Source organism: Sprattus sprattus, assembly GCF_963457725.1.
Source record: "Sprattus sprattus genome assembly, chromosome: 2".
NCBI classification, from domain to species: Eukaryota; Metazoa; Chordata; class Actinopteri; order Clupeiformes; family Clupeidae; genus Sprattus; species Sprattus sprattus.
This window is the reverse complement of record NC_137921.1, coordinates 49084097-49112012: the sequence shown is the minus strand read 5'-3', so window position 1 is coordinate 49112012 and position 27916 is coordinate 49084097. Positions and strand designations below refer to the sequence as shown.

Sequence of the window (27916 nt, the reverse complement as noted above, 5' to 3'; positions counted from 1 at the left end):
GGATTGTAGCATTAGTGTTAGAGTCGCTTTTTGATGATTCTTTTTAAAGTTGTTTTATGTTTTCACTAAAAAGGTGGATTTATGACTTTGGGATACAAGGGTCACCTGATCTGGGCTAAAACCTTAAATGGTTTAATTGACTTTAATTAACCAAACCGATCCAGAGAGAGAAAGAGAGAGAGAGACAGAGAGAGAAACAGATGGGTCGAATCTGAATTTCATGCAGCAGAAATGATATACCTTGAGGAACTGGATATGGATACACGGATGTCTTTATTTGTACTTGTCATTGGATCATGCATCTACCTGTTCATTTTCATAAACATGTTTGTTCAGTTCATCAGTCCAGCCAAAAGCATGTATAAGGTGCTTTACTTTTCTACTGCATCACCAAAGCTTCCTGAGGCTCAAGGATCATATCATCAGTGGGTGAGTGGCATCCTACAACCTCTGCCTTTTACCTCACCTTGCACCTCTCGTCTCTCTCTTATCTCACGATGTGTGTCTGGATGTGTTTCAGATGAATTATAACTAGCTATGGCAATTCTGCCTGTTCTATCGTTTGTCTACTCCCTGTTTGTGCTGAGCATGGCAACAGGTCAGTGAGAAACTTGAAAGCCTTTATTGTCATTTAATTTGCATACAACGGAATTTGGAGAAAAGTTTTGGGGTGAGTTTCAACAACTTATCTACGGTGTATTGCTATCAACTCAATTCAGACTACATTCACTCATTTATTTTACTCTCCATAAATAAGGACATGCATAAACAAACACATTTACAGTAACTCTTCATCCCCTCGTCCTACTAACCATGGCTACTGCTACCCTTGAGAAACGTACAAGATTGTTGTTGAACAAACCCGTTAGTGTTACAGAATCAGCCAGACAGAGACTGACCAGCTTTTCTCACGTGTCTTATCCCATTCTCCTAGATGTCGTGACCCACACCCCTCCTGATGGAGCGGTTGAATCGCTCCCCCCTCCTCACGCCCTGGGTAAGTTACCTTGACCTCTATAAGGTCCATTACATTGGAATAAGTAAAGCACCAGCAAAACTAGGTATAGAAAATGTTTCCGTTTTTTGTTTTTTGAGAGGGAACTGGAGCCCAACTATTTTTCCATGTCGTGTGCATTGAGGCTTGTTGACCTAAAAGTGTACCGCTCTCTTCTGCAATAACAAAGAAAAAGTTGAACAGGCACCTTTTTGCAATGTTGTGTATAGCGCTGGCTAAGCCTGAGTCTGAGCCCATACCCCTGCGGGCCGTGGTTATGAAGCGGGTTGTGGGTGGCAGCGTGGCCCGACCCCACTACTGGCCATGGCAGGTAAAAGACACACAATCACCATGGATTTGCAATGTTTCCTCTCTTCAGCCTCCTTTTAGGATAGGTAGATGTTATAACAGTCCCACCATCTTTTGTTCTCAGGTCTCTCTCCAGTACAGGTCCAGAGGCAGTAGCTACCACCACACCTGTGGAGGCACTCTTGTCAGCAGGGACTGGGTGATGACTGCAGCACACTGCGTCAACAGGTACAGCAAAGGCTAAGATTTTCAGACGAAGCAAACGATTTCTCAGTTCTTCATGGGACCTTCAAGGCCAAGTCCTCATGTGTATGGTCAGTTGAGCTTCAGCTGTGAACTACAGTGGTCATCCTGTTTCTAGAATTTTCAGAAATTAAAAAAATACAATGCACTCCATTTACTTTTGTTTATACATATAAATAATGAAACTGAATATATCTAGTGAAAGTTGAAAATATTGAAGGAAAGTCTGAATATATTGAATTCAATTTGTGAATATGGAATGAAATCTGTCATTAACACACTGACACGATATTGTAGTGCAGGTGTGTCACTATGACTGGTCATTGTAAATATGCTGGTGAATGCCTGTACAGCCAAAAATAATAATACAATTAACCACAACCACATTGTTTCCCATACGCTTGTAAACCAAGCACTACAAACCAAGATGTTGGCAGTTAATGTCCTACTATGTGGATTGAATACTTTACTTTGTTGCCATGTCAGCAGAGTTTAAAGGAATGTGCCTCAGTGCAGCTTTTACAGACAGACAAGACAAGGATTTTTTAATTTTATTTCTTGTGCTATTGGTTGGGGAATTCCCACAAATACTTAACATATGATACGAGCAGCAGGATACAACAACAACAAAGCTGCCTTTGGGAGAATTTCACCGGGGGTTTCAGGCAAGCACCTTCCTCCATCAGCGTTTCTTTGAATTAGGCCCCCAGCACCTCCAGAAGGCTCAACAGTGGTGTTTGGCGTCCCAGACCCACACCCCTCCATACCCATGATGGGTTAGCACCAGAGATGGGCAAAAATACATCAAAATGTATTTTGATACAAAATACAAAATACCCCTCAAATAAATGTATCAAAATAAAATACAAAATACTGTTGCCAGAAAATGTAACAAAATACAATACATTTTGTATTTTTAAAATACAGGAAATACTTTTTCTGAATTTTCAGTTTTCTCACAATTTGGTAACGCAGAACCATAGAAATAAACATGTTTATTTCTATGACGCAGAACATTCAGGTTTGGGCTATTCAGTGGCGTAACGTAGTAACCACGGAGCCAGGTGCAGGCTATTATGACGGGCCCATGTCAGTGGTTCCATATCCTTTTTTTCATGTTTGTAACCGCAGCCACAGGGCTCTCATTGCAATCTCTATGGCTTCCGGGAGGGCTATCCCCACCGTGCTTTCGTCATACGTAATTGCCAGGTAAGGACTAGGACGCGATCTGGCACTCCGCGCCTGGGCGAGACTCTCCACTTTGTGAATGAGGCGCGCCTCACCTAGGACGCGGGTCTGGCACTCCGCGTCTGGGCGAGACGCTCCACTATGTGAATGAGGCGCGCCTCACCTAGGAAGCGATCTGGCACTCCGCGCCGATGAGACTCTTTTTAAAGATCTTAGCCTACTATAAACGTTGTTGAGACTCTTACTAAAGATCTTACTCATTCTCACAGAGACAAAACAATACACGTAGCCTACTATAAACGTTGTTGAGATTTTTATTAAGTTGAAAGTCGGTAACAAAACAGAGACAAACATCTACACGTCAAGCAATGTCATTTATTTCCTAAAATACGTTTTACAATCCAACTTACATTACCACTGCACACTCACAACCTTACAGATAATGTATAGAAGTTGTACTAGCATTTGTATTCAAAGTTTACACTTTAATCTACCAAAGTACTCACCGTTTAACAATACAACTTCCACAAGTTACAGATTATCTTTGACAACATTGGCGCCCACATGTGATTGACAACACTGGCGCACACATGTGACTGACAACACTGGCGCACACATGTGACATCACACAGATAAATTACCATGTAGCTATTTGTTTTGTCTCTGTGAGAATGAGTAAGATCTTTAGTAAGACAACGTTTATAGTAGGCTAAGATCTTTAATATGAGTCTCATGTGCCCGGGCCCCTGCCTCTATGCAATGCGGCGCGGAGTGCCAGATCGCGTCCTAGGTGAGGCGCGCCTCATTCACAATGTGGAGCATCTCGCCCAAGCGCGGAGTGCCAGATCGCGTCCTAGGTGAGGTGCGCTTCATTCACAAAGTGGAGAGTCTCGCCCAAGCGCTGAGTGCCAGATCGCATCCCGGACCTTAGCTCTAATTGCGTATGAGGACATCACACGGCTTTCATCAAGTCACATTGTGTCAAGATGGCTATCGTTCAGTGCAACAACTCGATTCGCTCTTTGAAAGAACCTTCTTTAAGTCGGTGTACTAATGAAGATAAATTGACAAGGATCAAGACAGCTTTCTATGTTTTCGACCACAAAAAAATTGATTTAACATGAGAGTCAAGAGAGTCATGAGAGAGATCTGGGGTGATTTCCTTTTCGCCCCAAAAAGGAGCGGGCCATAAGAAGCAACACTTTTGGCAAATGTACTGATTTGACAATGACATTCAGAGGCAGACCAGATGGTCTTGTGGTAGAATCCGAAAAAAATCTCTGTCTGCCTAAACACTGGAGAAAGTAATCTGAGTATTTTAAATTCAAAATTACTCCACTCTAAAGTATTTTGATACAAATTACATTCGATTTTTTATCGGCCCTATCAAATACAAATGACAAAATACTCAAAAGCAAATGTACTAGTATTTCAAATACAAGTAATTGAAATACTGCCCATCTCTGGTTAGCACACATGCCTCTACCAGAGACAACAACAGATACACTTCAAAATACACCTCGACAAGACTTGCATACCTAATTGTTACATACGTATATGTCTATGGTTTGATCTGCCTCTTAATACCATTGCCAGGTTTCAGTGTGAATGTTCACTTCATGCATGCAGCATGCTACTTGACCTAACACTTAGTTATTTTCTATGTGATAGCTTATTTTGCATTATTTTGTTAGCCTATACTTTCAAGATCAGTCAATAAATATTGTTGGTTTTGACACATCATTTTTGCTTATGAAGGCTCCTGGATGCAACTTTCTTCCATAGCTTTCCACCTGTTACTTATGTAGCTAGAGGGGGAATATTTCTGTTGTGTGCTGCCATCTAGTAGACTAAAAAGTATTGCTGTATGAGTTTATGAGCTACCAACAAATTGATACAATTGTCTTGCTTAATGTACTGTACCTACTGAATGGGTGGCTTAATCATTATCAGAAAAATTCAGGAGCCGCCAATGTTATGGGCTTAGGCTAACTTTGCATCCAGACAAAATTTGAATGAGCCAACACCCACACAACACAACAAGGACATCATAAGTGGTTTCAACAATGAATTAAATGTAGCGTCCATTGCCCAATGTTCTCTGGACAGAAATACAACCAAAAACCCTCTATAATAATTTGATTATGTGGTTCAGCAGATGCAGGACCTGGCGTGTTGTCCTTGGAGAGTATGATCTCAACTGTAAAAGCAGAAAGGAGCAGATCCTGGGTGTTACCCGTGTCTACATCCACCCAAAATGGAACTCCAAGAAATTGGCTTACGGGTCAGTGGTGCTGGTCTTAAATGTTTGCTGCTATGTATATGTATATTCTGCACCTACATTTTGACCGTGCTCTATTGCTAAACATTTAGTTTTACTTCTATTATGTATCTCCGGAGGCCCAAAGAGCAACCTGTGTGCCTGCACTTTTGTGTTTGTGTGTGTGTACACACGTGTTTATACATGTGAGAGTTAATTTGTGTGTGTACTCTGCAACCCTCCCTTCCCTCTAGATATGACATCGCCCTGCTGCGCCTCTCTTCAAAGGCCCAACTGAACACCTATGTGAGGCTGGCCACGCTGCCTCCACCAGGACAAGTGCTGAGCCACAAGCACGTCTGCTACATCACTGGCTGGGGACGCACATCAAGTAAGATTTCTAACTGAGAGTTAACCTGACAATGAACCAGAACAACTTCAGAAAAAGAGTCAAGCAATGATGCTGGCAGAGTATAGGCAAGAGGACTTTCTGATACAGTACAGTAGAAGTAACTTCTAAGTTATCTCAGAGTGACCACGGTGTACATTTATAAAACCTGAACAGATGTTTAACAATCAGTGTGTAAAAAAGTAGAGAAGCACACTTGCTGTTCAGTGACATCTTGTGCTACTTGCTTTTTACATTTACCTTTCTCTCTCTCTCTCTCCCTCACGTTCTCTCTCTCTGCCTCACTGTCTCTCTCTCTCCCTTAATTTGGACAGCTAAGGGCAGGTTATCTTCTCTGCTGAAGCAGGCCTATCTGCCCATTGTGGGCCATAGCACATGCTCTTGCCCAAGCTGGTGGGGACGGACTGTCAAGAACACTATGCTGTGCGCTGGAGGTGGCAGCAACTCTGGATGCAACGTAAGGGCTGCCTTTGCTTCAATACAATAATGTATTCAGAAGAAAAAAAACATATGTATGATGGTATTACCTAAATCATGCTCTGTCATTTTAGGGAGACTCTGGTGGTCCCCTTAACTGTTTAGTGAATGGGAAATATGTGGTCCATGGAATAACCAGCTTTGGCTCTCGTCATGGCTGTAACATCCGGCAGAGGCCAACTGTCTTCACCCGTGTGTCTGCATTCCTGTGCTGGATGAAGAGAGTAAGAGCTGGCATACAACATGCTAGGGATGTACCTAAATCCATATATATTATTTGGGAAATAACCTCTATACCTCTACGACATGCAAGCAGAGATACACACCAGCCCTTCCAGACACACATACAAACTCTCTCTTTTTCTCTCTTTATTGTTGGAAATAATCGGTTATGGATAACTCTTCCTGCCGGTCCACTAGACTAGTTATTATACTCATAGAGGAAAATATGCTTACTATGTTAAGTATGTATTTTGACAACCTTATCAGTGTTCTGTTCCCTCTCTGTTCCTTAGGTCATGGGATAAGTCAGACATTAAGGCTGTCTCCACCTGACGACCGGCCTCTCCATTCTTGATCCTCTTCTTTCATTTATGTAATGTATAGAATTGGAAATAAAGACTTCCTCGAATTATGCCTTTCTGCTGAGCCATTGTTTTAATGAGGGCTGATTTAGTGATGTTTTCTTGTCTGTATCTGTTTTAACATATCATTGTTAAGCATTGTAAGAAGTTGAACAACTATCCAAACTTAGAAGATCTATCTATCTATCTATCTATCTATCTGTCTGTCTTTAATGTTCAGAAGCTTATATGCAAAACTATGTGATGCTGGCCACGCAAAACCAAATGAGGGGCTTGTCTGCAACTTTGCAATGCTACATGGAACATGGAACAATTCTTTACTACATATGCCTACATAAAATGATACAAATCCAAATGTCTAAGTGTCCATAGATTTAGTTAATTATTTGTGTAGCCTACACATCTTTCAGGTGTGGTAGTGGATCTAAGGGTGAAAGGGTGTGTAGCCTATGTTTTATGCCAATGGTGTGAATAACATCTTGGTGAAGTTGGCATGAAATTAATCACAAAGCTATATCTCATTAAAAGTTAAATAAACTGCTTGCACACTATGGTGTCCTGCCTTGTACTTACAATTTAAGGCATGTTGTTGCACCATATGGTTTATCCCACCGTTCGTCTTGCAAGGAGATGGCGTTGCTAAATAAAAGGGTAATTTGTGTGCTACCATTTAAATATTAGTGAAGTATTATAAAAGTAAAGGACTACTAATATGAAAACGGAATATATATCTAAACTTCAAGGGTCAGGCCTGGTCAGTGACTAACCAAAGGCGGTAGACAATTCATCTTAAATAAAAAATAATACAATAGTGTTGATAAGAAAACATGTCGTTTCAATGCCAAATGTCAGCTTAGTCCGTGTAACCAACCAAAGCTTATATATACTAGTATTCTTAAAACAAACATTACAATCCAGTGAGAAAATTGCGAAATCATAAAACATGCGAAAGCGCTCATTAAAGGTCAACTTTGAAGGTAAGGCTAAGTCGTTGTAACAAAACAATGGACTTCAACATGTCCTTTCAGCTAATTTTGATTAAATAAACACTTAAATACAGCTGTAAAATACAACATGTCCTTTCAGCTAGTTTTGATGAAATAAACAATTAAATACAGTTGTAAAATACAAAATATGATATGTGCATTTGAAATGGCACTGCAATCTGTATCAATTAAGTCTGATGAATGTCAAGAATTCATTAATTTTACAATCTGTTCATTGATTAATTAAGCAATAAGCCCCAAGAGGCCGTGCTTTGCGCTGATTTTAGAACAGGTAAGGGAGTTGTTAGGCACGACGCGAAGCGGAGTGCCGTTAAACCCCCTTACCTGTTCTAAAATCAGCGCAAAGCACGGACTCGCGGGGCTTATTGCTTTTCTAAACCTGTTACTACACATATTTGATATGGTTTCATAAATAAAGACAATTCAATTTAAGAAACAATAGTTTAATGATAAACCGTCATTCTTCCGCCACTAAAAATTATAGTTCCTAAATAAATCGTTGCCACGCAACCCTTGAAGCAACGCAACAGCCAGATGGAACACTGGGTATGAAATGCGCTATATGAATGCCTTGCCATTCTCTGCGCAGTAATATGGAATGTAATCAGGTCAAATTGTAAGGTAATTTAAGCAATAAGCCCCAAGAGGCCGTGCTTTGCGCTGATTTTAGAACAGGTAAGGGAGTTGTTAGGCACGACGCGAAGCGGAGTGCCGTTAAACCCCCTTACCTGTTCTAAAATCAGCGCAAAGCACGGACTCGCGGGGCTTATTGCTTTTCTAAACCTGTTACTACACATATTTGATATGGTTTCATAAATAAAGACAATTCAATTTAAGAAACAATAGTTTAATGATAAACCGTCATTCTTCCGCCACTAAAAATTATAGTTCCTAAATAAATCGTTGCCACGCAACCCTTGAAGCAACGCAACAGCCAGATGGAACACTGGGTATGAAATGCGCTATATGAATGCCTTGCCATTCGCTGCGCAGTAATATGGAATGTAATCAGGTCAAATTGTAAGGTAATGCTGGATTTTACAACGGCTTTTAGCCAATCACAATCAAGGATTTGAACAATCAGGTTTAGAAGCTGGATTTTACAACGGCTTTTAGCCAATCACAATCAAGGATTTGAACAATCAGGTTTAGAATAGAATGTAACATGAACATACAGAGCACACAGAAAATCAGTAAACAAAAGTTGGAAAGAAATTATAGAAGTAACATAGATGCCCTTCATGTCTTGTCCTTGCAAAAAGGACAAGGCCATTGACTTTCAAAAGTATGAAGGAAATTTCATCCATTTCAGATGAAAACTAGCTTCATAGCTGTCTCACTGTATCTGTGAAAGGCACATTCTCATCATCTGTATTTACCATTTTCCGTGAGTTTGCTCTTTGCCTCGTCAACATGTAAGGTGCTCTTTGTATTCAGTGCATGTGAGGACATTCAAAGCAACTTGTTCAGTAAAAAATACCATCCACTAGGTGTTGCAAGTCACCCACCCTTTTTTGTCTTCTTGGGATAGGACTGTCCACACATGTGCCAAATGTCTAGTAGGGACTCTGCAACAAAACAAACAAGCACATTGAAAGATAAGCGAAAAAACTTAGTGATTACCATATGCAATGAAAATGAATTGTCATCTATTACCAGAGCTAAGTATTATGTCCTCAGCCATTCACTGCCTCAGCTCAGCAATGGCCTTCTTCTCAGAAGGTGGTGACCATGTGTGCAGGGACTTGTGGAAACAACCATAGGATGGTGGCAAACATCTGTGTTAAGTTTTGGTCATTTTAGATATGTGGAATCCAGGTACAAATATTCTTTTGTAGTGCCTATTGCATTGTGCTACGCATTCCATTTGCTGCCCTCCTTTCTATACATCCTGACTTAGTGTTGAGGACATCTATGGGCTATCTACATCAATGACACATTTTAAAATATTAACTATTAAAGATAATTCTTTCACTCCATGTCCCTATTCTGACCTCCATGTCATAAATTCCACAACATGCGCTGTCCTTCTGATTGGTGGGTAATAGCATGCACTGTCTTTCTGATTGGGGTGGCAAATAACCCATAAATAATCCGACGGATGCCATCCCAGACCACAAGGCCAAGAGTATTCCTTCTAATTTTAAAGACATTTCTGATGATGTAAAGTGGATACAAATGGGAATCTGTCCTACTTATAATTTCTGCCAAAAAGGCTTGTTTGTTTGTGCATGTGCTTCTTTGTTTACTTCCTTTCTCTTTTCTCCCATCATTTTCTGTGTCACCCGCTAGTTGATTGGTCACATGACCAATTACCTCAGGTATATTTACCTGGTTGTTTTTGGTACCCATTGCTGTGTTTTTGGTTTTCAATGACGGGTGAAGTGAGAATTCCTTGAATTCTTGTACCTCTAGTCTCGGGCCTTCTCTAGCACGCTTAATAAGCCCATTAAGTTTGTTAGTTTTTTGGAAAACATTTAGCCTTTGTTTAAATTGTACCATTGCTTCTTCAAGCTTAGTTTGTGATGTCTTCTGAGCTTTGCCTTTTTACCTTTTGGATTTCGCCATTATCTCCTGTGTATTTGCATTATCTATTTTGTTGAGAAATAAAGACCACATTTTTTGCGCACATCCTTCAAGATCCTCACTAAACTAGTAATCAAGCAGGGTTTGAATCTTGACTCCGCCCCGGCTGCATTATTTTTACATTATTTTTACAGGAATTTTGCAACATAAAGGTCAAGGTCTTCTGGGAGGTAACTTTCACTCATTTCACTATTGGCAGTTTGTTGACATGTTTTACCTGAACTTCTTGGCAGCAACCACGCATTGTTTTCTGTCCTGTTCACCATAAGGTTCAAGTATGTAGATGTTTTTTTGAACAGCATGTAGATACTGTAAGAAGTAGGTTTATGTAGACAAAGTTAAGGTTACGCATAACTGTTTATAAGTAATGCATTAACAAGGACTGGTAAGTGACAAGCTGGGATAAAGAAATGTAGTTCTTGCAGTTTATGAAAGGTGATTAAGTTGAAGCATGAAATGCCAGTTATCACCAAAATCCAGCGGGAGCCTGCATTCCACACGCGAATCAGTGCTTCTTAGCTGCTGAAGTCAACTGATGTCAAAAAGTTGTCACATAGCAACCGTTAAATCAGTTACCATTTCTCATCTCACAGTCTGAAACAGTGTGAAATGACTCGGCATTCTTCATATTCAAGTGTATTTATTGCCATTTCATGTAGTCATGCCTGTTATACCTTGCTTATGAATGTGCAAGTAGTGTTCATTAATCTGGGAAATTACTACAGTTAGGGAACTACAAATGCATTTCACATAATTTACAGTCGTTATATTTATCAAACTGCTTCTAGCAACCTCTCCCAGAGGCATTGAGGATTTCTGTGGTTTCTCAAAGGTTGTATTTTGGATTTACAAAAGATTATAAATATGATAAAACAATCAAACCTACAGTAGGTAAGGAATGATTTTGCAAATGTTAATAACAACTTGCAAAAATACAATACACTACACAATAAAATGCACTGCATGACCAGTATTCCACATTCACCAGTCAGGCCACATTACCACAAAGACTCTGCACCTTCATCATGGCCACATTCTGGTTTCCAGCACTTGATGTTCAACCTTTGCCACTGGATGTTTGGTTGATGGCTAAAAGTAGAGGAGCACACATTACTTCAGAGGTTTTTCTACTGCATAGCACACCAATATGACCATGTTGTATCTGATATGAAAAGCTGACTTGTCGTGCTACATGTTGCAAGGACAATTCACAGGATTACCTTGTGCTTTGTCGGCTCAGAGGCATTGAGGATTTCTGTGGTTTCTCAAAGGTTGTATTTTGGATTTACAAAAGGTTATAAATATGATAAAACAATCAAACATACAGTAGGTAAGGAAAGATTTAAATGTTAATAAAACGTCTAGTACCCACAGCATTGCTGTCAGACACTTGGGGCCTGATTTACTAATATGCGATCACTGCTTAATCTGCGTTCGCAGATTAACGCACGGTGTTTCCCCGCATTTTCCGTGATATTTATCAAGCCAGATACGCGCTGGGCAATCATTATTTAGCGCACCGTTAAAAGACTGGAGAACTTGCCAGCAAGTTACTGCACCATGGAGATTCGAGGAAGAAAAAACTAAGGTTCAGCGAATAGATATAGCGAGATAGATATATTGGTTCACGTTCGCTCAATCACTGAACCTGATTCAATGGGTTATATTGTTGTTTTGCCCGCCATCACCTACAGCGAGATGTTTAAAAGAACACGATTATAAATAATATGCTATTGGTGGCATTAATGCATAAACTGTCTATTATAACAATATAGATGTGTACATGGCGAGATTAATACGTTCTACAAGGGACATGGGTTCACTACAATATATCCCCACTGAAACAAATACATTTACCAAGTAGCCAAAATCACCGTTGCTCAATCATGGATAGATGGCACTATTCCGGAAGAAAAAACTGTCATGGACAGACCACTACCACGTAAGTAATGGTCATGTTGGCATCACATATGACCTGGACATTCATTGAATATGTGTGCTTTCTGTTTCGGTAAACGTGTTCGTGGATTGAGGGTGGGACTGTTTGCATGTGGGTGCGATCAATTTCTCCAATTACGTTCGGAAAGTTTAATTTCATATGAATATATGAATTATACAAGTTGAAAAAAATATTTCTGTTCGCTGTATCTGTCTCTGTCGTCGCCTTGCTGCTGCCATATCAACGTTTTCAGACTCAGTGGAAATGCGCTTCCTGGTTAAGACGTGCTTTTATGAGGCGGAGAATTACCCTGCAAATCAGAGATGTGCGCTCGCCAGGCAGTTTAGTAAATACGACGCAATACATCATTAGGCGCACTCCTCCCATTAAATAGCGCTTCACGCCTACGTTACCACCCACGTTTCGGAACCATCCCACCTGTTTGCAGGTACACACCCTCAAAGCGTTAATATGCGACTCTACTCAAATGCGCCCGCTTAGTAAATACCGTTTTATGTTTACGGCCGCTATTTTACGCCAGAAATGGGCGCAATCCTGTTAGTAAATCAGGCCCTTGGTGCCTTGGTGGGCAGAATCGTCTTGGGGACTAGAATAGTTACTGGAGTGCTGAAATATATTTTGATTTAGGGGTGTTGCACATTTACATCACTCCTCATTTACGGTGTCCAATGTGTTTAAGTAGGTTGGTCTGGTTTCACACAAGGAATGCCTCATGATGTGCTCTGTGTGTAAGGACCCTTTAGGTGGCCGAAGTTTTCTCCTGTGCTGAAGAATGCTCTTCTTAACAAAGTCAAACTAGGCCTCAATGTGGCAGTTTCAATCTCTTGACTCTGCATTTGAATGTGCTGAATCTACTGTGTACCTTGACAGGTCTCCAAGTAGAATTCCACTCCAAAGAGGGAAAATGCCCAGGTGATAAAGAGTCCTGATGACCTTCGGGCCAAAAGAAAGATTTAAACATGCAGGATATTTTTGAGAGCTTGCAGGTTGAACTGCTCTAAATGCTGCTATAAATGGAGACCGCTTATTGATGCCTCTGCTGCTGTCTGCCATGATGTCTTCTTGATCAAGGCTTCCTTGCTTTACATACAATTTTCTTATATGCCTGGTCAGCTCTTGTAGGCTCTCCTCCACAGGAGCTGTACAAATGTGACACACGCGAAAAGAAGGGCCTGTTCTTTTGCAGCTAACAACTTTCCTGATCCACTGATATTTAAATGCTAATTTTTAACAGGTCTTATAAAACACATGTGTCCAAGACTTCCACAAGTTACGTTTCTTTTTAACTGCCCCTGTATGCCCCCATTCCCTTTTCAAAGATTGTGTTACTGTATTTGACTGGTCACTGTAATTTTTATGATGAGTAATGAGTTCATTATGGGAATGTTCACAAGTGAGGTTTGCATTCACAATTGTACGTGCTAACTCCATGTCTTTCTAAAGCTCTCGACAAGTCGTCCTTGGCTCTTGGACAACTCTTCTGATAATTCTTTTCACTCCTCTGTCAGAAATCTTGCAAGGAGGACCTGGTCGTTGCCAGTTTATAGTGAAATTATCTTTCCCCTTCCGGATATGGCCCCAACATGGCTAACTAGAATGGTGGCATACAGTGGCAGGTAAAAAGAAACGTAACTTGTGGCAGTCTTGGACACATGTGTTTTGTAAGACATGTTAAAATTAAGCGCATGAATATCAGTGGATCAGTAAAGTTGTTAGCTGCAAAAGAACAGACAGCAGCAGATGCATCAATAACCTGTCTCCATTTATAGCAGCATTTAGAGCAGTTCAAGCTGCAAGCGCTGAAATGTGTCCTGCACGTTTAAATCTTTCTTTTTTGCACAAAGGTCATCAATAGTCTTTTCACCTGGGCATTTTCCCTCTTTGGAGTGGAATTCTACCTGGAAACCTATAAAGGTACACAGTAGATCAGCACATTCTAGTGCAGAGACAAGAGATTCAAACTGCGACATTGAGGCCTGGTTTGGCATTGTTAAGAAGAGCATTCTTCAGCACAGGAGAAAACTTTGGCCACCTTAAGGACCCTTACACACAGAGCACATCATGAGGCATTCCTTGTGTAAAACCAAACCAACCTACTTATACACACTTGACACCTCAAATGAGGAGTGATTGACTTTTTCAGATCAAAGGTCAACAGCATTCGCTCTGTGATGTCCATGTCAGGGGCTCTTCTCAGGGATGAGACCTGAGTTGCTGGATTTGGGGAACCAGCGTCTTAGCCAGGTGAGCTAATGAGAGGACCCAGTTGCAGGATGTCGTTTTGAGCTTAGCTTCTTTTTATTTTCAAAAACACAACAGATTCCTCGACAGGAGAAACTACAAAAACGCAGAAAATCAAGAACAGGGCAAAAGGCCATAAACTAAATACTACTAATGTGCTTGAGAGCACTACAAAACAATGTGCTTGAGAGCACGACAAAACTATGGCGCTTGAGAGCACTTCTCTCAACCATGGGGAACAAAGACAATCCAACGACCAGAGACAGAGCAGGGAAACTAACCAGGTATTTAAAGGTGAGGGCACATAGTTAGAGGAGGGCACACAATGGGAAACCGGTGAGGGCACACAATTGGGAACAGGTGAGGGCACATAACGAGAAACAAAGGCACATGTGAACACAAACATAAAGTAAAATGTCCTTTTGGCCACTAGATGCCGTCAATGTGCCAAATTACGGGAATCGCCGCCCAAAGTCCTGACAGTCTAGCTCTCCATCTCTGCTTCCCTCTGACACCAACACCTTATCTGCAAGTGTGCTGTCTCCCTTTCATCTCACTGAGGTTCAGGAGAGCCATGTTGAGGAAATAGTCAGAGAAATGAAATCCTGTACCTGTACCCTGGACCCCATTCCCACTGCTCTGCTCAAGTCACACATCCACACTCTCAGTCCTTTCATCAGGTTGTTAACCTTTCCCTTCAGTCTGGCTGTGTCCCACCGGCTCTCAAGGTTGCTTTCATCCGTCCCCTTCTCAAGAAGCCCTCCCTTTACCCAGAGGTTCTAGCCAACTACAGGCCTATCTCCAACCTTGCCTTCCTGTCCAAAGTGCTAGTGAAGGTAGTTGTTTCTCAGCTTGAGGACCACCTCAAACACAACAACCTGAAAAATTTCGGTCAAGATTTCGTTCAGCCCACAGCACTGAAACAGCTTTGCTCAGGGTGATGAATGACCTGCTGATGACAGCCGATGCAGGATCACCCTCACTCCTCATCCTCCTGGATCTGACTGCCTCATTCGACACAGTGGATCACACTATCCTCCTAGAGCACCTCCACACCACCATTGGACTATCAGGCTCTGCACTCAAGTGGTTCCAGTCCTCCCTTTCTGGCAGGACTGAATATGTCTCACTGGGAAGATGCAAGACCAGACTGCTCCCTGTCTCCAGTGGTGTTCGCAAGGGTCGGTCCTTGGCCCCATCCTCTTCATTATTTACATGCTTCCCCTCAGTCGTGTTATCAGCAGACATGGAATGTCCTTCCACTGTTATGCCGATGACACACAGCTTTACATCAAAACTGCCCCAAGCCCCTCTGCTGCCATGTTATGTCTCACTGCCTGTCTTGGGGAGAAAGGCATAGATGAGAAACAACTTTCTCCAGTTACTGTAAACAGTAGCAAAACCGAAGCCCTTCTTGTTGGCACTCCACGCCAGGTTCAGTCATCCTCCATAACTCATCTCACCTTCAACAGTCAGGTCATACCCCTCTCCTCCACAGTCACTAATCTAGGACTTAGCTTTGACCCCTAACTGACCTTTAATAACCAATAAAACATCTGTGCAAAACCTCCTTCTATCATCTCAAAAACATCTCCAAACTCCGCCTCAATTTAACCCTGCCAGATGCTGCGAAGCTCGTCCACGCCTTTATCTCCTCAAGACTGGACTACTGTGATTCACTCTTCACTGGGATCACTGGCAGGAACATCCAGAAGCTGCTGTACATCCAAAGCAGCGCTGCCAGGATCCTGATGAAAGTCCGGAAATACAATCACATAACACCCATTTTACACTCACTACACTGGCTCCCTGTCTCATTCCTTATTGACTACAAAGTCCTACTACTTACACATCAGTGGATCAGGAAAGTTGTTAGCTGCAAAAGAACAGGCCCTTCTTTTTGCATGTGTGTCATTTGTACAGCTCCTGTGGAGGAGAGCCTACAAGAGCAGACCAGGCGTATACCAAAAAAGTATGTACAGCAAGGTAGCCTTGATCAAGAAGACATCATGGCAGAGGGAAAGGGAATCATGGCAGACAGCAGCAGAGGCATCAATAAGCGGTCTCTATTTATACCAGTATTTAGAGCAGTTCAAGCTGCAAGCTATGAAAAATGCCCTGCACGTTTAAATCTTTCTTTTTGCCCGAAGGTCATCAGTACTCTTTTTCACCTGGGAATTTTCCCTCTTTGGAGTGAAATTCTACCTCGGGACCTATAATGGTACACAGTAGATTCAGCGCATTCTGGTGCAGAGTCAAACTGCCACATCGAGGACTGGTTTGGCATGGTTAAGAAGAGCATTCTTCAGCACAGGAGAAAACTCTGGCCACCTAAAGGGTCCTTACACGGAGCACATCATGAGGCATTCCCTCTGTGAAACCAAACCAACCTACTTAAACACACTGGACACCTCAAATGAGGAGTGATGTAACTGTGCAACACCCCTGTAGAACCTGATAATGTAATAATTTCCTGATAACGTAATAACCCTGATAATGTAATAAAAAATCCCTCATAAGTCCCTAAAAGATGTAATAAAACCTGATAATGTAATAATATCCCAATAATGTAATAAAGTGCATTTCCCAATAATGTAACAATCGCCATACCAATAATGTAATAAAATGTTACATTAATTGGAAGTTATTACATTATCAGGTTAGCCTCAATTTTGCAGAACCTGATAATGTAATAAATTCCTGATATTGTAAAAACTTTGGTCAGTGCTGAAATGTTGGGACACCAGTTATTCAGACCAAGTAGTGATGCTGTGTAGACAGCCACCCACTATTGTTTTGCTCATATTTTGATCCCAATGGTATAGGCCTTTAGCCTCGCAAGCCAAACCTGTACAGCAAGAAGCTGTACAAGGGTCTGGCACAACACGATTTTCAGTGTGGGCGGGATTAACGGTTGTCTGTTAAGTTGCCTCTGCACGCAATGCCACGCAATAGGAATGGCGCTACAACCAATCCGAGGGACTGACGAATGACAAAAGACGATTTGATTGGCCTGGTACAGTTTGGATTTTCAGCCGCTCAAAACGACGACAGTTGACCAGATGGTCCCTGGCTGCAAATTAAATTTGCTGCCGCTAGGGGCGTCTAGATTTCTAGGCTAATAGGCCCCCTCATGAAATTGTGCATTTGCAATCATATAAAATATATACTGTATCTGCTAATAGTGAAGCAGCAGGTCTCTGGACAGCTTCACTGTTTGGACCTCTGAAACTGGAGACCTGATGCTACAGCACCAACCAAAGTTATTACAATATCAGGTAATTATTACATTATCAGGTTCTGCAAAATTGAGGCTAACCTGCACTTTATTACATTATCGGGGTATTATTACATTATCAGGTTTTATTACATGTTTTAGGGACTTATGAAGGAATTTGTATTACATTATCGGGAGTTATTACATTATCGGGAAATTATTACATTATCAGGTTCTACACCCCCTAAATCAAAATATATTTAAGCACTCCAGTTACTATTCCAGTCCCAAAGAAGAGTCTGCCCGCCAAGGCACCAAATCTCTGACAGCAATGCTGTGAGTAAATCTTTCCTTACCTACTCTAGGTTTGATTGTTTTATAATTTGTATAACCTTTTGTAAATCCAAAATACAACCTTTGAGAAAACCATTAGCCTTGAAAACCCTTTGTTAATATAGACCTAGGTCTATATCCCTCGTCCGGGATATTTTTTTTTTTTAGTTTTCGTCTTAGAGACATAAAAAGAACAACCACGGAAACATTGAACCCTTTTCTAATATTATTGCTGAGGTCTTCTAGAATAGAATCATATATTCCATTTGTGCATCAATGTTTTTAGTTAAGCAAAATGTACAAAAACATCAAGGCATGTCAGTCAACTTAGAAAAGTCTAAAAGGCCTTGGACACTTTGTTTTTTGTCCTAAAGATTATAAACTTTTACAATCATACTGTGGCATCTATCAGGAGTGTTGTGTGAGTTACTGTGCACTTACTTTTATCGTATTATGTGGCGCCTTTTGGTGTCTGAATGTTGATGTCTATAGAATACAGTTTTAATGTTCTAAATTGGAGTGATTGATGTTTTTTGATGTTCGACTGATGTGTGTTCCCCTGGTGTTTGCCTGTAAAATGCGTCTGCATGTACTATAAGCTCACGCCATATGCCATTCTGTATCAGTCTCTGAATGTGTGTGCCTGTTCACAATAAACAGAAAGAAAGCCAAAGATACACCTGACTCTGCTATAATTCTTTTAATCACATAACAATGAACTCAACATCATATATATTTTAATTACTTACACAATCTTATATTGTTGGGTTCAGAATCACATGATTATTTGGTTTAGTCTGTTTCTAAAGGTGTTAAGTCTCACATAACTAGAGATGGAGCAGTAGCCAGAAGACTAAAAGGCCCAGCCTAGACTAGAGCACTAGCCTTGACCCACATGCAGAGGATTTGGTGTGTGTGTGTGTGTGTGTGTGGTGTGAATGCACCAGTTGCAAATGCAATGCAGTGTACATCAGAGTGGGTAATGCTTCAGACTCTTTATTGATAGAATTGAATATGATGGTAGAAACAATAATGAACCGCATTTCACTGTAGAACCAGTCAGGCAGCCAATGGAGAGAGGGCACCTACTGTGGATGTATAAACCAGAAAGCTACTGTTGACTGCTGAGGTACAGCTTTTCATTGTACGTCATCATCCTCATCCAGGTTACTTCACTAACAGCATCTAAATTTTACATCATTTAGAGCAGTGTCATCTCCCCCGCCCTGTGGTCTCTCCACCTTGGTCATAATGCCACAGATTCCCTTAGAGCACATACCACTCCACCCTCCCCAGTGACCCCAGGGCATGCCAGCACCAGTCAGAACCCTTCGATTGCTGCAGCTGAACTGGATGTTGTTGGCAGCGGTGTCATCTCCATTTCCTATGTATTGTTCCACACGGAGATTGAAGGACACAAGATATGCAGTGCCACAATCCTGGTAAGTGGTCCAGCTTCCCCATCTTTGAAATACACAAGAAATTATTAAATTAAGTGATATTTGATCATCAGATGATAGCCTCAAATAATATTGACTACAGATTATGAATTTACCCTCCTTCGGATGAACTTATGGTGTAATTCTGTTTAGGATTTTCTGTGTGTCGACACACAAGTCCAATCCCATTGAGTGCAGTGTCATCTCCCTTGCCTTGAGATCCTTCCACCTTAAGGAGCAACCAAACAACCAAAAGGTCAATGGTGGAAGCAGTCGACAGAGGTAACATGATATTGCATGATAGAATTCCAAGCCACTTTATTTGTTTCCCAGTTACAGACACAGGACTGGTGTACGAACATCAGCGTTGTTTTGAACACACACACAGAACACACCGCTAGAGAACCGTGGGGAGCAACTAGTGGAATTTAACAAAGAATGTATTGGATTAGAATTGCGGACTGTACTGACACTGAAACATTCCCAAGTAGGTGATCCCCTCAACCACAACCCCCTGCTAGTCCTTTCAGCTGCCTCTGATAACTCCTTTCTCAAGTTATGCATACTTTCATTTGTCAAAAGTCTTGTGCTCAAATGTATGAACTCTATCACACTTCAAATAATACAATTATACTTAATCATATAGTTTTTCTAACTTACATGAGCTTCTAATTGTTGGGCTCAGTACACAATTACACACATTTTTGAAGGTGTATTTTGTTCAGTTTTTGATTTGGTTTTGGTTCAGTCCCCCCCATAAAAGGGCAGCAAAGCACTTACCTTAAGATTGAAGCCAACAGCACGATAGGACCAGGGACACATCACCATTCTACCCCAGTTGCCCCAGCGCTCTCCATTGGTGACCGAGATATCCCTTCCCTCTGAGGGAAAGGCTGAGGGAAGGATGACCAGAAGAGCAAAGATGAGTTTCATCCTTCCTCAACAAGCAAAATAACCTGGGAAGGACCCAGAGCGGTCACCAGTTTATGGTGAAATGATCTTTCCACTTCCGGATTATGGCCCCAACAGTGCTTACTGGAACATTCAGAAGTTTAGAAATGCATCCATTACCAATGCCAACAGTATATATTGCAACAATAAGGTTGCAAAAGTCTTGAGAGAGCTATTTTCCTTTACCCAACATGAGATGTTTTTTGTGACACCTTGGTAATGAGACACCTTTCCATCAGTTGGGACTGAACCATCTTATAATAATTTGCACTGACAAGGGGCCGGATTGCTTTCTAGTTACTAATAGATTTCAACAGTTGTCTTGGGTTTCCATGTCGTTTTGCACCTCTTTTTCTTCATGTGTTCAATACTTTTGCCCTTTGTCATTTCACATTACTACACATAACTTAATTTCTGAACTTATTTGTTTGGTTTCTGTGTATGTGTGGGTGACTTGGATTATTACCAACATCTGGTGAAAATGTCATGTCAATAGCACCTTGGGAAATATATTTACTGAGAAAAATGTGCTCAATAGCTATTTTACCAGCTGTATGTAGTTGACAGGTACAAAGAGTGAGATAATGAGTTAGATCTTCAATTTTGATTTATTTTTTTCATATCCTGTACTGTTTTTGTGGTGAACACATTGAAATACATGTAAGCTTTGTGTAATTGAATAACACATTTAACAATTTGAAATAGATAAATCCTGAATATAATAACAATTATTGTTCCATTGTACTATGCTGCCCTTACTGACAGTCCATCATGCATGTTTCAAGTTTAGGTTGCAGGCCCTCGATTTAATTTAATTGTTTGTCTTGTCACACTTGATGGGAGACAACTAATCTCGTCTTGGCAAGTGTTTTTACAGTATCACAATAACTTGGATATCAATGACGTAATTCTTGCCGAACCCGTTAGTATTTAACTGTCTGATATACTTAAATTGTTAAGTCCTGTCCTGCCTCCTAGTTATGTTTTCTTTATTTTTGTCATTTATTCTTCTGTTCCTGTTTGTATACGAGTCACAGAGTTTTTAAAATAGGTTTACACAATTTATTACCATTGGGCACAAAGGGGAGTTTTGGGGGACAACTGCTCCACTCTCATGGGCTAAGACACACCAAGAGCACACAGCACAGTGGACACACTAAAAACCAGCAGTTGGACAATTTCAAAGTGAGTTAAGAATGTCAACCATCACAAAATCACACACATCAAACCCAAAACAAGCCTAAAAGTAAGCAGCTAACCCCCTAGCTACAGCCAGTGGCCCGTAGATGGTTACGGCAATGAATAGGTTAAAAGGTTGCTCTTTATTAAATTAAGTTTAGAGATATAGATTAAAGAGGGCTATCAACTCTGGTCTTTATCATCAAGCTGACCGCTGGCTGAGCCACTTGAAAGTGGTAGATGGCGTATATAGTCTCAGTACAGGTCGGCCGCCCTGGCTGGGACTGAAACAACTAAAATAAACAAACTGAAACAAACTCAAAATAAACTCTAACAGTACAATCATCTGACCAAACAAATACACTGCCACATGCAAACACAATCACAGAACAAAGGAGTCAAACAAAATGAACTGTACGCCATCTACCTTACCCCCTGTGCACAAAAGAGACCAAGAGGAAGTGGATTGTTTACAGAGAGTTTTTATATGGCAAGTCTTCTTCCACTCTAATTACTTCCTGGACTTCCTGCTTAAGCGCGTTGGCTCCCCCGCTGTATTGGTCCCTATATTACACCCAAAGTCAATCCTCTTACACATGCATCCCTCCTTTCGTTTTCAGACAATTCACTCCCTGCCCTTGTGTGTGCCCCGCCTTGATTATTTGTACCTGTTCCTCGCCATCCTTCCAGACCTAGTCTATTTAGCTAGTGTGTTCCTGCCTCTCATTACCAGTTCGTCCTAGTTTCCTCCGTGTTCTAACATTCCAGCGATCTCCGGACGGACTCCGGACTGCTGCTCGTCAACTTTGTCAAATTATCCAGAGGATCATTACTCTTGCAGGTACATGGAAACCAACATTTTCTGCTTAATTTTGACATTATCCAGGTTTTTTTTTCAAGATAGGCTCAATACTCACTAAGGTGCTTACCTGTTTATCAATAATGCAATTTTGACAGTGGCGAGGTAAATTGCTAGAATGATTTGGAATGTCGACTACGCCACCTAGGTAGTCAACCTAGGACAAAGATAGACTAAGCTTGCTTGTTCTAACAAGGCAAACACAAGTTCGTACCACTCTTAGGCCAGAGACATGGGTTCCATAAATACAGTTTATTAACAGACAAACAAACAAACAGGAGTAAACAGGTACAGGGTAATTCTAGCACAGGCTGTTGCCTCTCACACAACAACCAAGCAGAGCTACTTTCAGGAGACGTACGTACATACAAACAATAAACACACTCAGTATGCAATGTTAGCCAGTGGGCTATGAACCCAATAGGGAGTAGGTGAGATGGCTGTAGCAGTACAGGGATTGACCAGTGGCCAGGACTAAGAGGTGGAGCAGGGCAGTGGCTTACCGCGGCGAGCAAGACCTTCCAGGAGGGGGACAGGAGAGTCCCAGAAAACACACTCCACACGTGCATAAAACAAATACACACTGCACTCCAAAACATTAAGTAGCCTAGGTTAAGTCTTTGATAGCTCACTTAATATGTGTCAAGATATTTACCCAAACATACACTCCAAAAAGTCAACATTGTGTAAGTAAAGTCTGCCTTACATTGTGTAAGTTAAGTAAAATAATGTAAAATATTTTGCACTAAAGTCCTAGTATCAAGAAAGATAAGAATGATGATGTGTCCCTCATCATTATTTGAGGCAAAATAACCTTTCTGAGTTTTTTTCTGGCACTATTACTCCAAGTTGGTGAAAATACAGTAAGTGAATTACAATGCAACATCTATAAGGCCAAATACATTTTAGGACGCCTAAGGACTCAATACAACATGACCTTACAAATGTTATAGCAAATATTCAAGAAATAATAAAATACTTTTTTCAGCCACATACTGTATGTCACCATATGCTTAGCCAACATGCATGCAGATTGTCATTTACACCTGAGAACCAATGAAAACGGGTCCCAGGACCATTATGGGATCTGACCAGGCCCTTCTGTGATGTCATCGTCCCATAGCCTCATAAATACCCAGGTGAAGAACACCCTCTGCCCACATTTGTTTGACAATTTGTTGACAGCAGTACTTCAAGAACTTTTGAAACTTTTCTCTTCTCTTTGGACACGCAATCAAGCTTAAGGGAGCCAAGGTATGTCTTGCATGTTTTATTGTTGTTATTATGCCTGTGATTTAAATTGGTGTTAAATTTTCAATTCTACGAACTTGCAGTAGCCTAATATGCGTACTCGATCTAGTTTTAATATTTAGTCTTTGCTACGGATTGGAGGTGGGGTGTTGAACTCAAACGCACGACTCAGACACAAGGGGTAGAATGAAGAATACACTTTTGCTGTCCAGGGTTCAGTACACAGTTAAGCAGTCCAATGGCAGGCAAACAATCCAAAAGGGCAAAGGCAATAGAGAAGTCGAAAACAGTCCAGGGTCAGCAACACGAGAAATATCAAATAACACGGAGGAACACTCGAGGAACACTCGAGGAACACTCGAGGAACACTGAGAACAACACGCAACATTAATGACGAACCAGCAACGAGAGACAAGAACACAAGGAGTTTATATACACACACAACAGATAACAAGGGACAGGTGAAGACAATCAAGGCGGGGCAGACAATGAGACACAGGTGGACTAAACTAGGGAATTAACAGGAACAGATAACGAAGGACAGGTGAGAACAATCAAGGCGGGGGAGACAATGACAGCAACGAGGGCACATGGCAAACACAAACAAACACAGGGAAGCACATGGTGAAAAGCACATGGTGGGAACAAGGAAGCACAAAGACTAGACAACAAAGATCACATGACACACAAGGGAGACAAACGAATAAACAGCACAAGCAGAATAACAAGGGGAGGGCGTGAGGAGACAGACACGAGGAGACAAGGGTAAACAAACACAAATGAAGACACACGTGAGAACACATGGGAAACAAGACAGGGACAGAGCACAGACCTTACAGTCTTATCCATAGCATTGCTAATGTCTTAGCACTGTGGCTAGGACAGGCATGTCTTGGGGAAGGCTAGTTGATCCCAGTTCAAAAGTGAGGTTTGCATGGATAGCCATACCTTAATGGTTCTGTATGTTGCTTATTCATTTTCTCGTATTGCTATTGTTTGATTTGTACGTTTTTAAGAACTAATAATGTATTGATCCACAAGATCATAATGTAGGTGATCCATAGCTACATAGGCTAGGTGAGACCAAAACTAATGAGCTTTTACATAGTGACTGCAAGGATCCATTTAAGAAATGTAGACTACATTGATTGCTTTTGTCATTACATATATAAATATATATATAAGTTGTCTGAGGTTATATTAGCCTAAAGGAGGAGAACACATGTGTGTCCCATGAGATGGCTGGGGGTTCAGCACAGGAAACTGGATTTACACAGTTCATTCTCTCATTTCTCTAATGTTACCACTAACCAATTCTGTGCTTCTGAATAACATGCAACATTCATTTTGCAGATGATGTATGCCAAAGGTACTGGTTACCGTCATTCCGTGAGGGCCTGGCCTCAGTCGGAGGTGACCGGCAAAAGCCATTGCACTCTTTGACCAACGACTACAGTAGCTCCTGGGACCAAGGTTAGCTATGAGTTAATGGCTCTTTTATTTCCTGAATGGGAAATGTGTGAAATCATTTTAATGGTCTACATCACACATGTCATCACGTAATGATGGCTGGTTTATGTCCTGAATGGGAAATGTGTGAAATAATTTCAATGGTCTACATCACACACGTCATCACCTATGGATTCCTCTTCGGAAGTATATGCATTGTAAGGTTATAGTTTGAACATTTGTGTCCTTCCAGTCTGTAATGGTTTTCGGAGATTCTCATCTCCGAAGCCTCACCGACGGTATCCTGAAGATGCCCGATGATGCCAGCCTGACCTTTGGGTGTAGCTGTACACCCGGGGCTGTGGCCAAGGAGCTGAGGGATGAACTACGAGCTGCGCAGCCCCCCTCAACCCCAGACCTCGTTTGTTTGTTGGCACCTAGCAACAACCTGACAGCGAGCCGCACCGTGGAGGAGGCGGGCAAAGTCTTCGCTGCATTTGTAAGAAGTGCCATGGAGCGCTGGTCAAAAGTGGGCTCAATAATGAAATAGGATAATTATTTTGTTATCGTGGCTAACTAACAAACTAACTAATGCTGTGTTCCTCTCTTACCAGACCATGTCATCATTTTAATGTTATTGCGTAATAATGTATTAGCATCTGCCAGGAACTATTAACAGTAATGAATATGATAATAACAAGACACTCTTTTATAATTGGTATCTGTGCAGGTCTTTGTCCTTGATTTCCCTCCACTGCTGACTGTGGATGCCGAGTGTGAGAAGCATATGCGGTAGTAGTTCCACCACATCGCTGTTGCCCTTGGCGTACGTTACCGCAGTGTTTCGGAACACTTTCCGCTGAAGAAGTCCGAGCTGTGATGCAGAGACGGGGTACACCTGAGCGACAGTTTGGGTATGCCCATCTTTGCGCAGCTTCTCTGGACAGCTGCATACCTGCACCTCAATCCGGTCCAGCAGCCGGCCCACAGGGTAACCCCTAGTAGGCCCAGGGTTCCTGTGGGGCAGCCAAGGTCGGTGGTTTCGGGGACTCTGCGTCCCCCGAAGCTATGCCAACCATTCGAATGGTCAAAGGTAATTACCGTTTGTGTTTTCGTCTCTGTTTCATCAATGATGAATTCGTTGTTACATCTGTTACAATCATTTTCAAAAACAAGTAACTCTTATGTTTATCTCATTGATATCAGGTGAAAGATGGTGTGAGGGAAGACCGTGCAAAGACCAAGTACTGGAGGATGGCTGGTGTAAGTAGTACAGTGACTTCAATTTGAATGCCTTTGTAAAGTCGTCCCACTTTCTTAAACCTACTGTACTTATAGGGTGTGAGATGCTGCTTTAAGGACGTCGAAGTCATCTGCTTTCTCAAAGCACTACAAAGGTGCAGGCCATCCCCAGAACCAGTGAGTATACAGACTCTGCCCTGAATGCTGTTGGATCTAAATGTTTGTGTTAAAGACTGCAATCATTACATTTATGTTGCACCTCTCTGTGTGTCTCTTGATTATCTTCAGGCCCCCGAGAGGCGCAGGCCATCCCCAGTACCGGAAGTCCAGAGGCAGAGCGCAGCCCTAGAACCTGTACGTTTACAGACTCCGACATGGTTCTGCTGCTTTTGGTTGTCAGAAAGTCTGTGCTCTCTTGTAATACTGTTGCACCTCTCTGTGTGTCTCTTTGTTTTCTTCAGGCCCCCGAGAGGCGCAAGGCTGTAAGTGCTTTGTCTTTCTGTTGTTGTCTGGGACAGTGAGAGTGGAGGTGAAGGTGAAAGCGGGCGTGCTTGTTTGTGGGAATCTTTTGCCCGTATTAGATGTTAACCCACCTCTGTTGTCCCTTCAGGGACAAAGTGGAGGTGTGTTCTGCCCTGGATCCGTCCAGAATCAGAGACCACACCTGAGGCCACGGACAGCCAAGCCTATAAGTGCTGTATCTTTTTCTGCTGGTGTCTGGGACAGTGAGAGTGTAGACAAAGGTGTAAGTGGTCATGTTTATGGACTATCATTTGGTGTGGATAATGTGCTTTCTGGTGTCGTGAAGTCAGCAGTTGCTGTGTCTTTTTCTGCTGGTGTCTGGGACAGTGAGAGTGTAGAAAAAGGTGTAAGTGGTCATGTTTATGGACTATCATTTGGTGTGGATAATGTGCTTTCTGGTGTCGTGAAGTCAGTAGTTGCTGTGTCTTCATCGACTGATGACTGTGGACTGAATTTATCCAACTTTGGTCTGAAGTTGAAAGGTGGATCTAAATCGTATAAGCATGTCAAGAAAAACAAGACTATAGATTATTTGAAAGTGTCAAGCACGATTAAAAAGCTTTTGAAACATAGAAGCATAGATCAAACAGGGTTTTGGAATGTAGTTGCAAAGTCATTGGGTTGGCCACATGGAAGGGCGTCTGACCTTAAAAAAAGTGCTACTCTGCTGAGAGTAATGTGGACTGAGAATAGGCAAAACGTTAGAAATGTAATTCATGACGACAGCAGTTCTACAAGTAGTAGTCATTTTGAGAGTGGTGACACTTTTGAAGTGAGTGGTGATATGGATATAGACATTGTGGCAGAGGATGAAGTTAGCGGTGATATTGAGTCATCAAGTCCAATTAGTGAAGCCACTTTACACAGTGTATTAGGACAAGAGTCCTGTTTCGGTACATTTAAGTATAATCTAAAAGAGAATGCAGTATTTTCCTTAGAAAGCCATGAATGGGAAAGTATTTTTAGGGGTAATGGGGTGCATAATTATTTCCCTAAGAACAACTGGGTCATTGTATTTGCGAAGAAATTACAAGAATCAAACCCATATTGTGTCTTAGTTTTCAAGCAACATTATTTCCGCACAGCCACTAGAAAAAAGACGAATACCCCCTTCCTCAGAATTAGTGGTTATTGTACACATAAGTCATGCCCAGTCAAAGTTAGGGTAACAATGGAAAGATTAAGAGCAATCTTAAATGTAATGTGCACTATGAAG

At 41.5% G+C, this 27916-nt stretch overlaps 2 protein-coding genes across 2 annotated transcripts; one reads left to right on the top strand and one right to left on the bottom strand.

The window, feature by feature from the left end:
• Positions 1–588: 588 nt before the first annotated feature.
• LOC308382738 (elastase-1-like) lies at positions 589–6407 on the top strand (the record flags this gene model as incomplete). The annotated part of the gene is made up of 9 exons (XM_080860266.1): positions 589–598; positions 935–997; positions 1225–1325; positions 1428–1531; positions 4893–5018; positions 5249–5385; positions 5718–5860; positions 5955–6104; positions 6396–6407. 9 exons carry the CDS (start codon positions 589–591, stop codon positions 6405–6407), a joined length of 846 nt encoding a protein of 281 aa, XP_080716392.1.
• A 12576-nt stretch (positions 6408–18983) lies between these two features.
• LOC308361294 (vitelline membrane outer layer protein 1 homolog) lies at positions 18984–20180 on the bottom strand (the record flags this gene model as incomplete). The annotated part of the gene is made up of 3 exons (XM_080833590.1): positions 18984–19272; positions 19364–19476; positions 20028–20180. 3 exons carry the CDS (start codon positions 20178–20180, stop codon positions 18984–18986), a joined length of 555 nt encoding a protein of 184 aa, XP_080689716.1.
• Positions 20181–27916: the final 7736 nt, after the last annotated feature.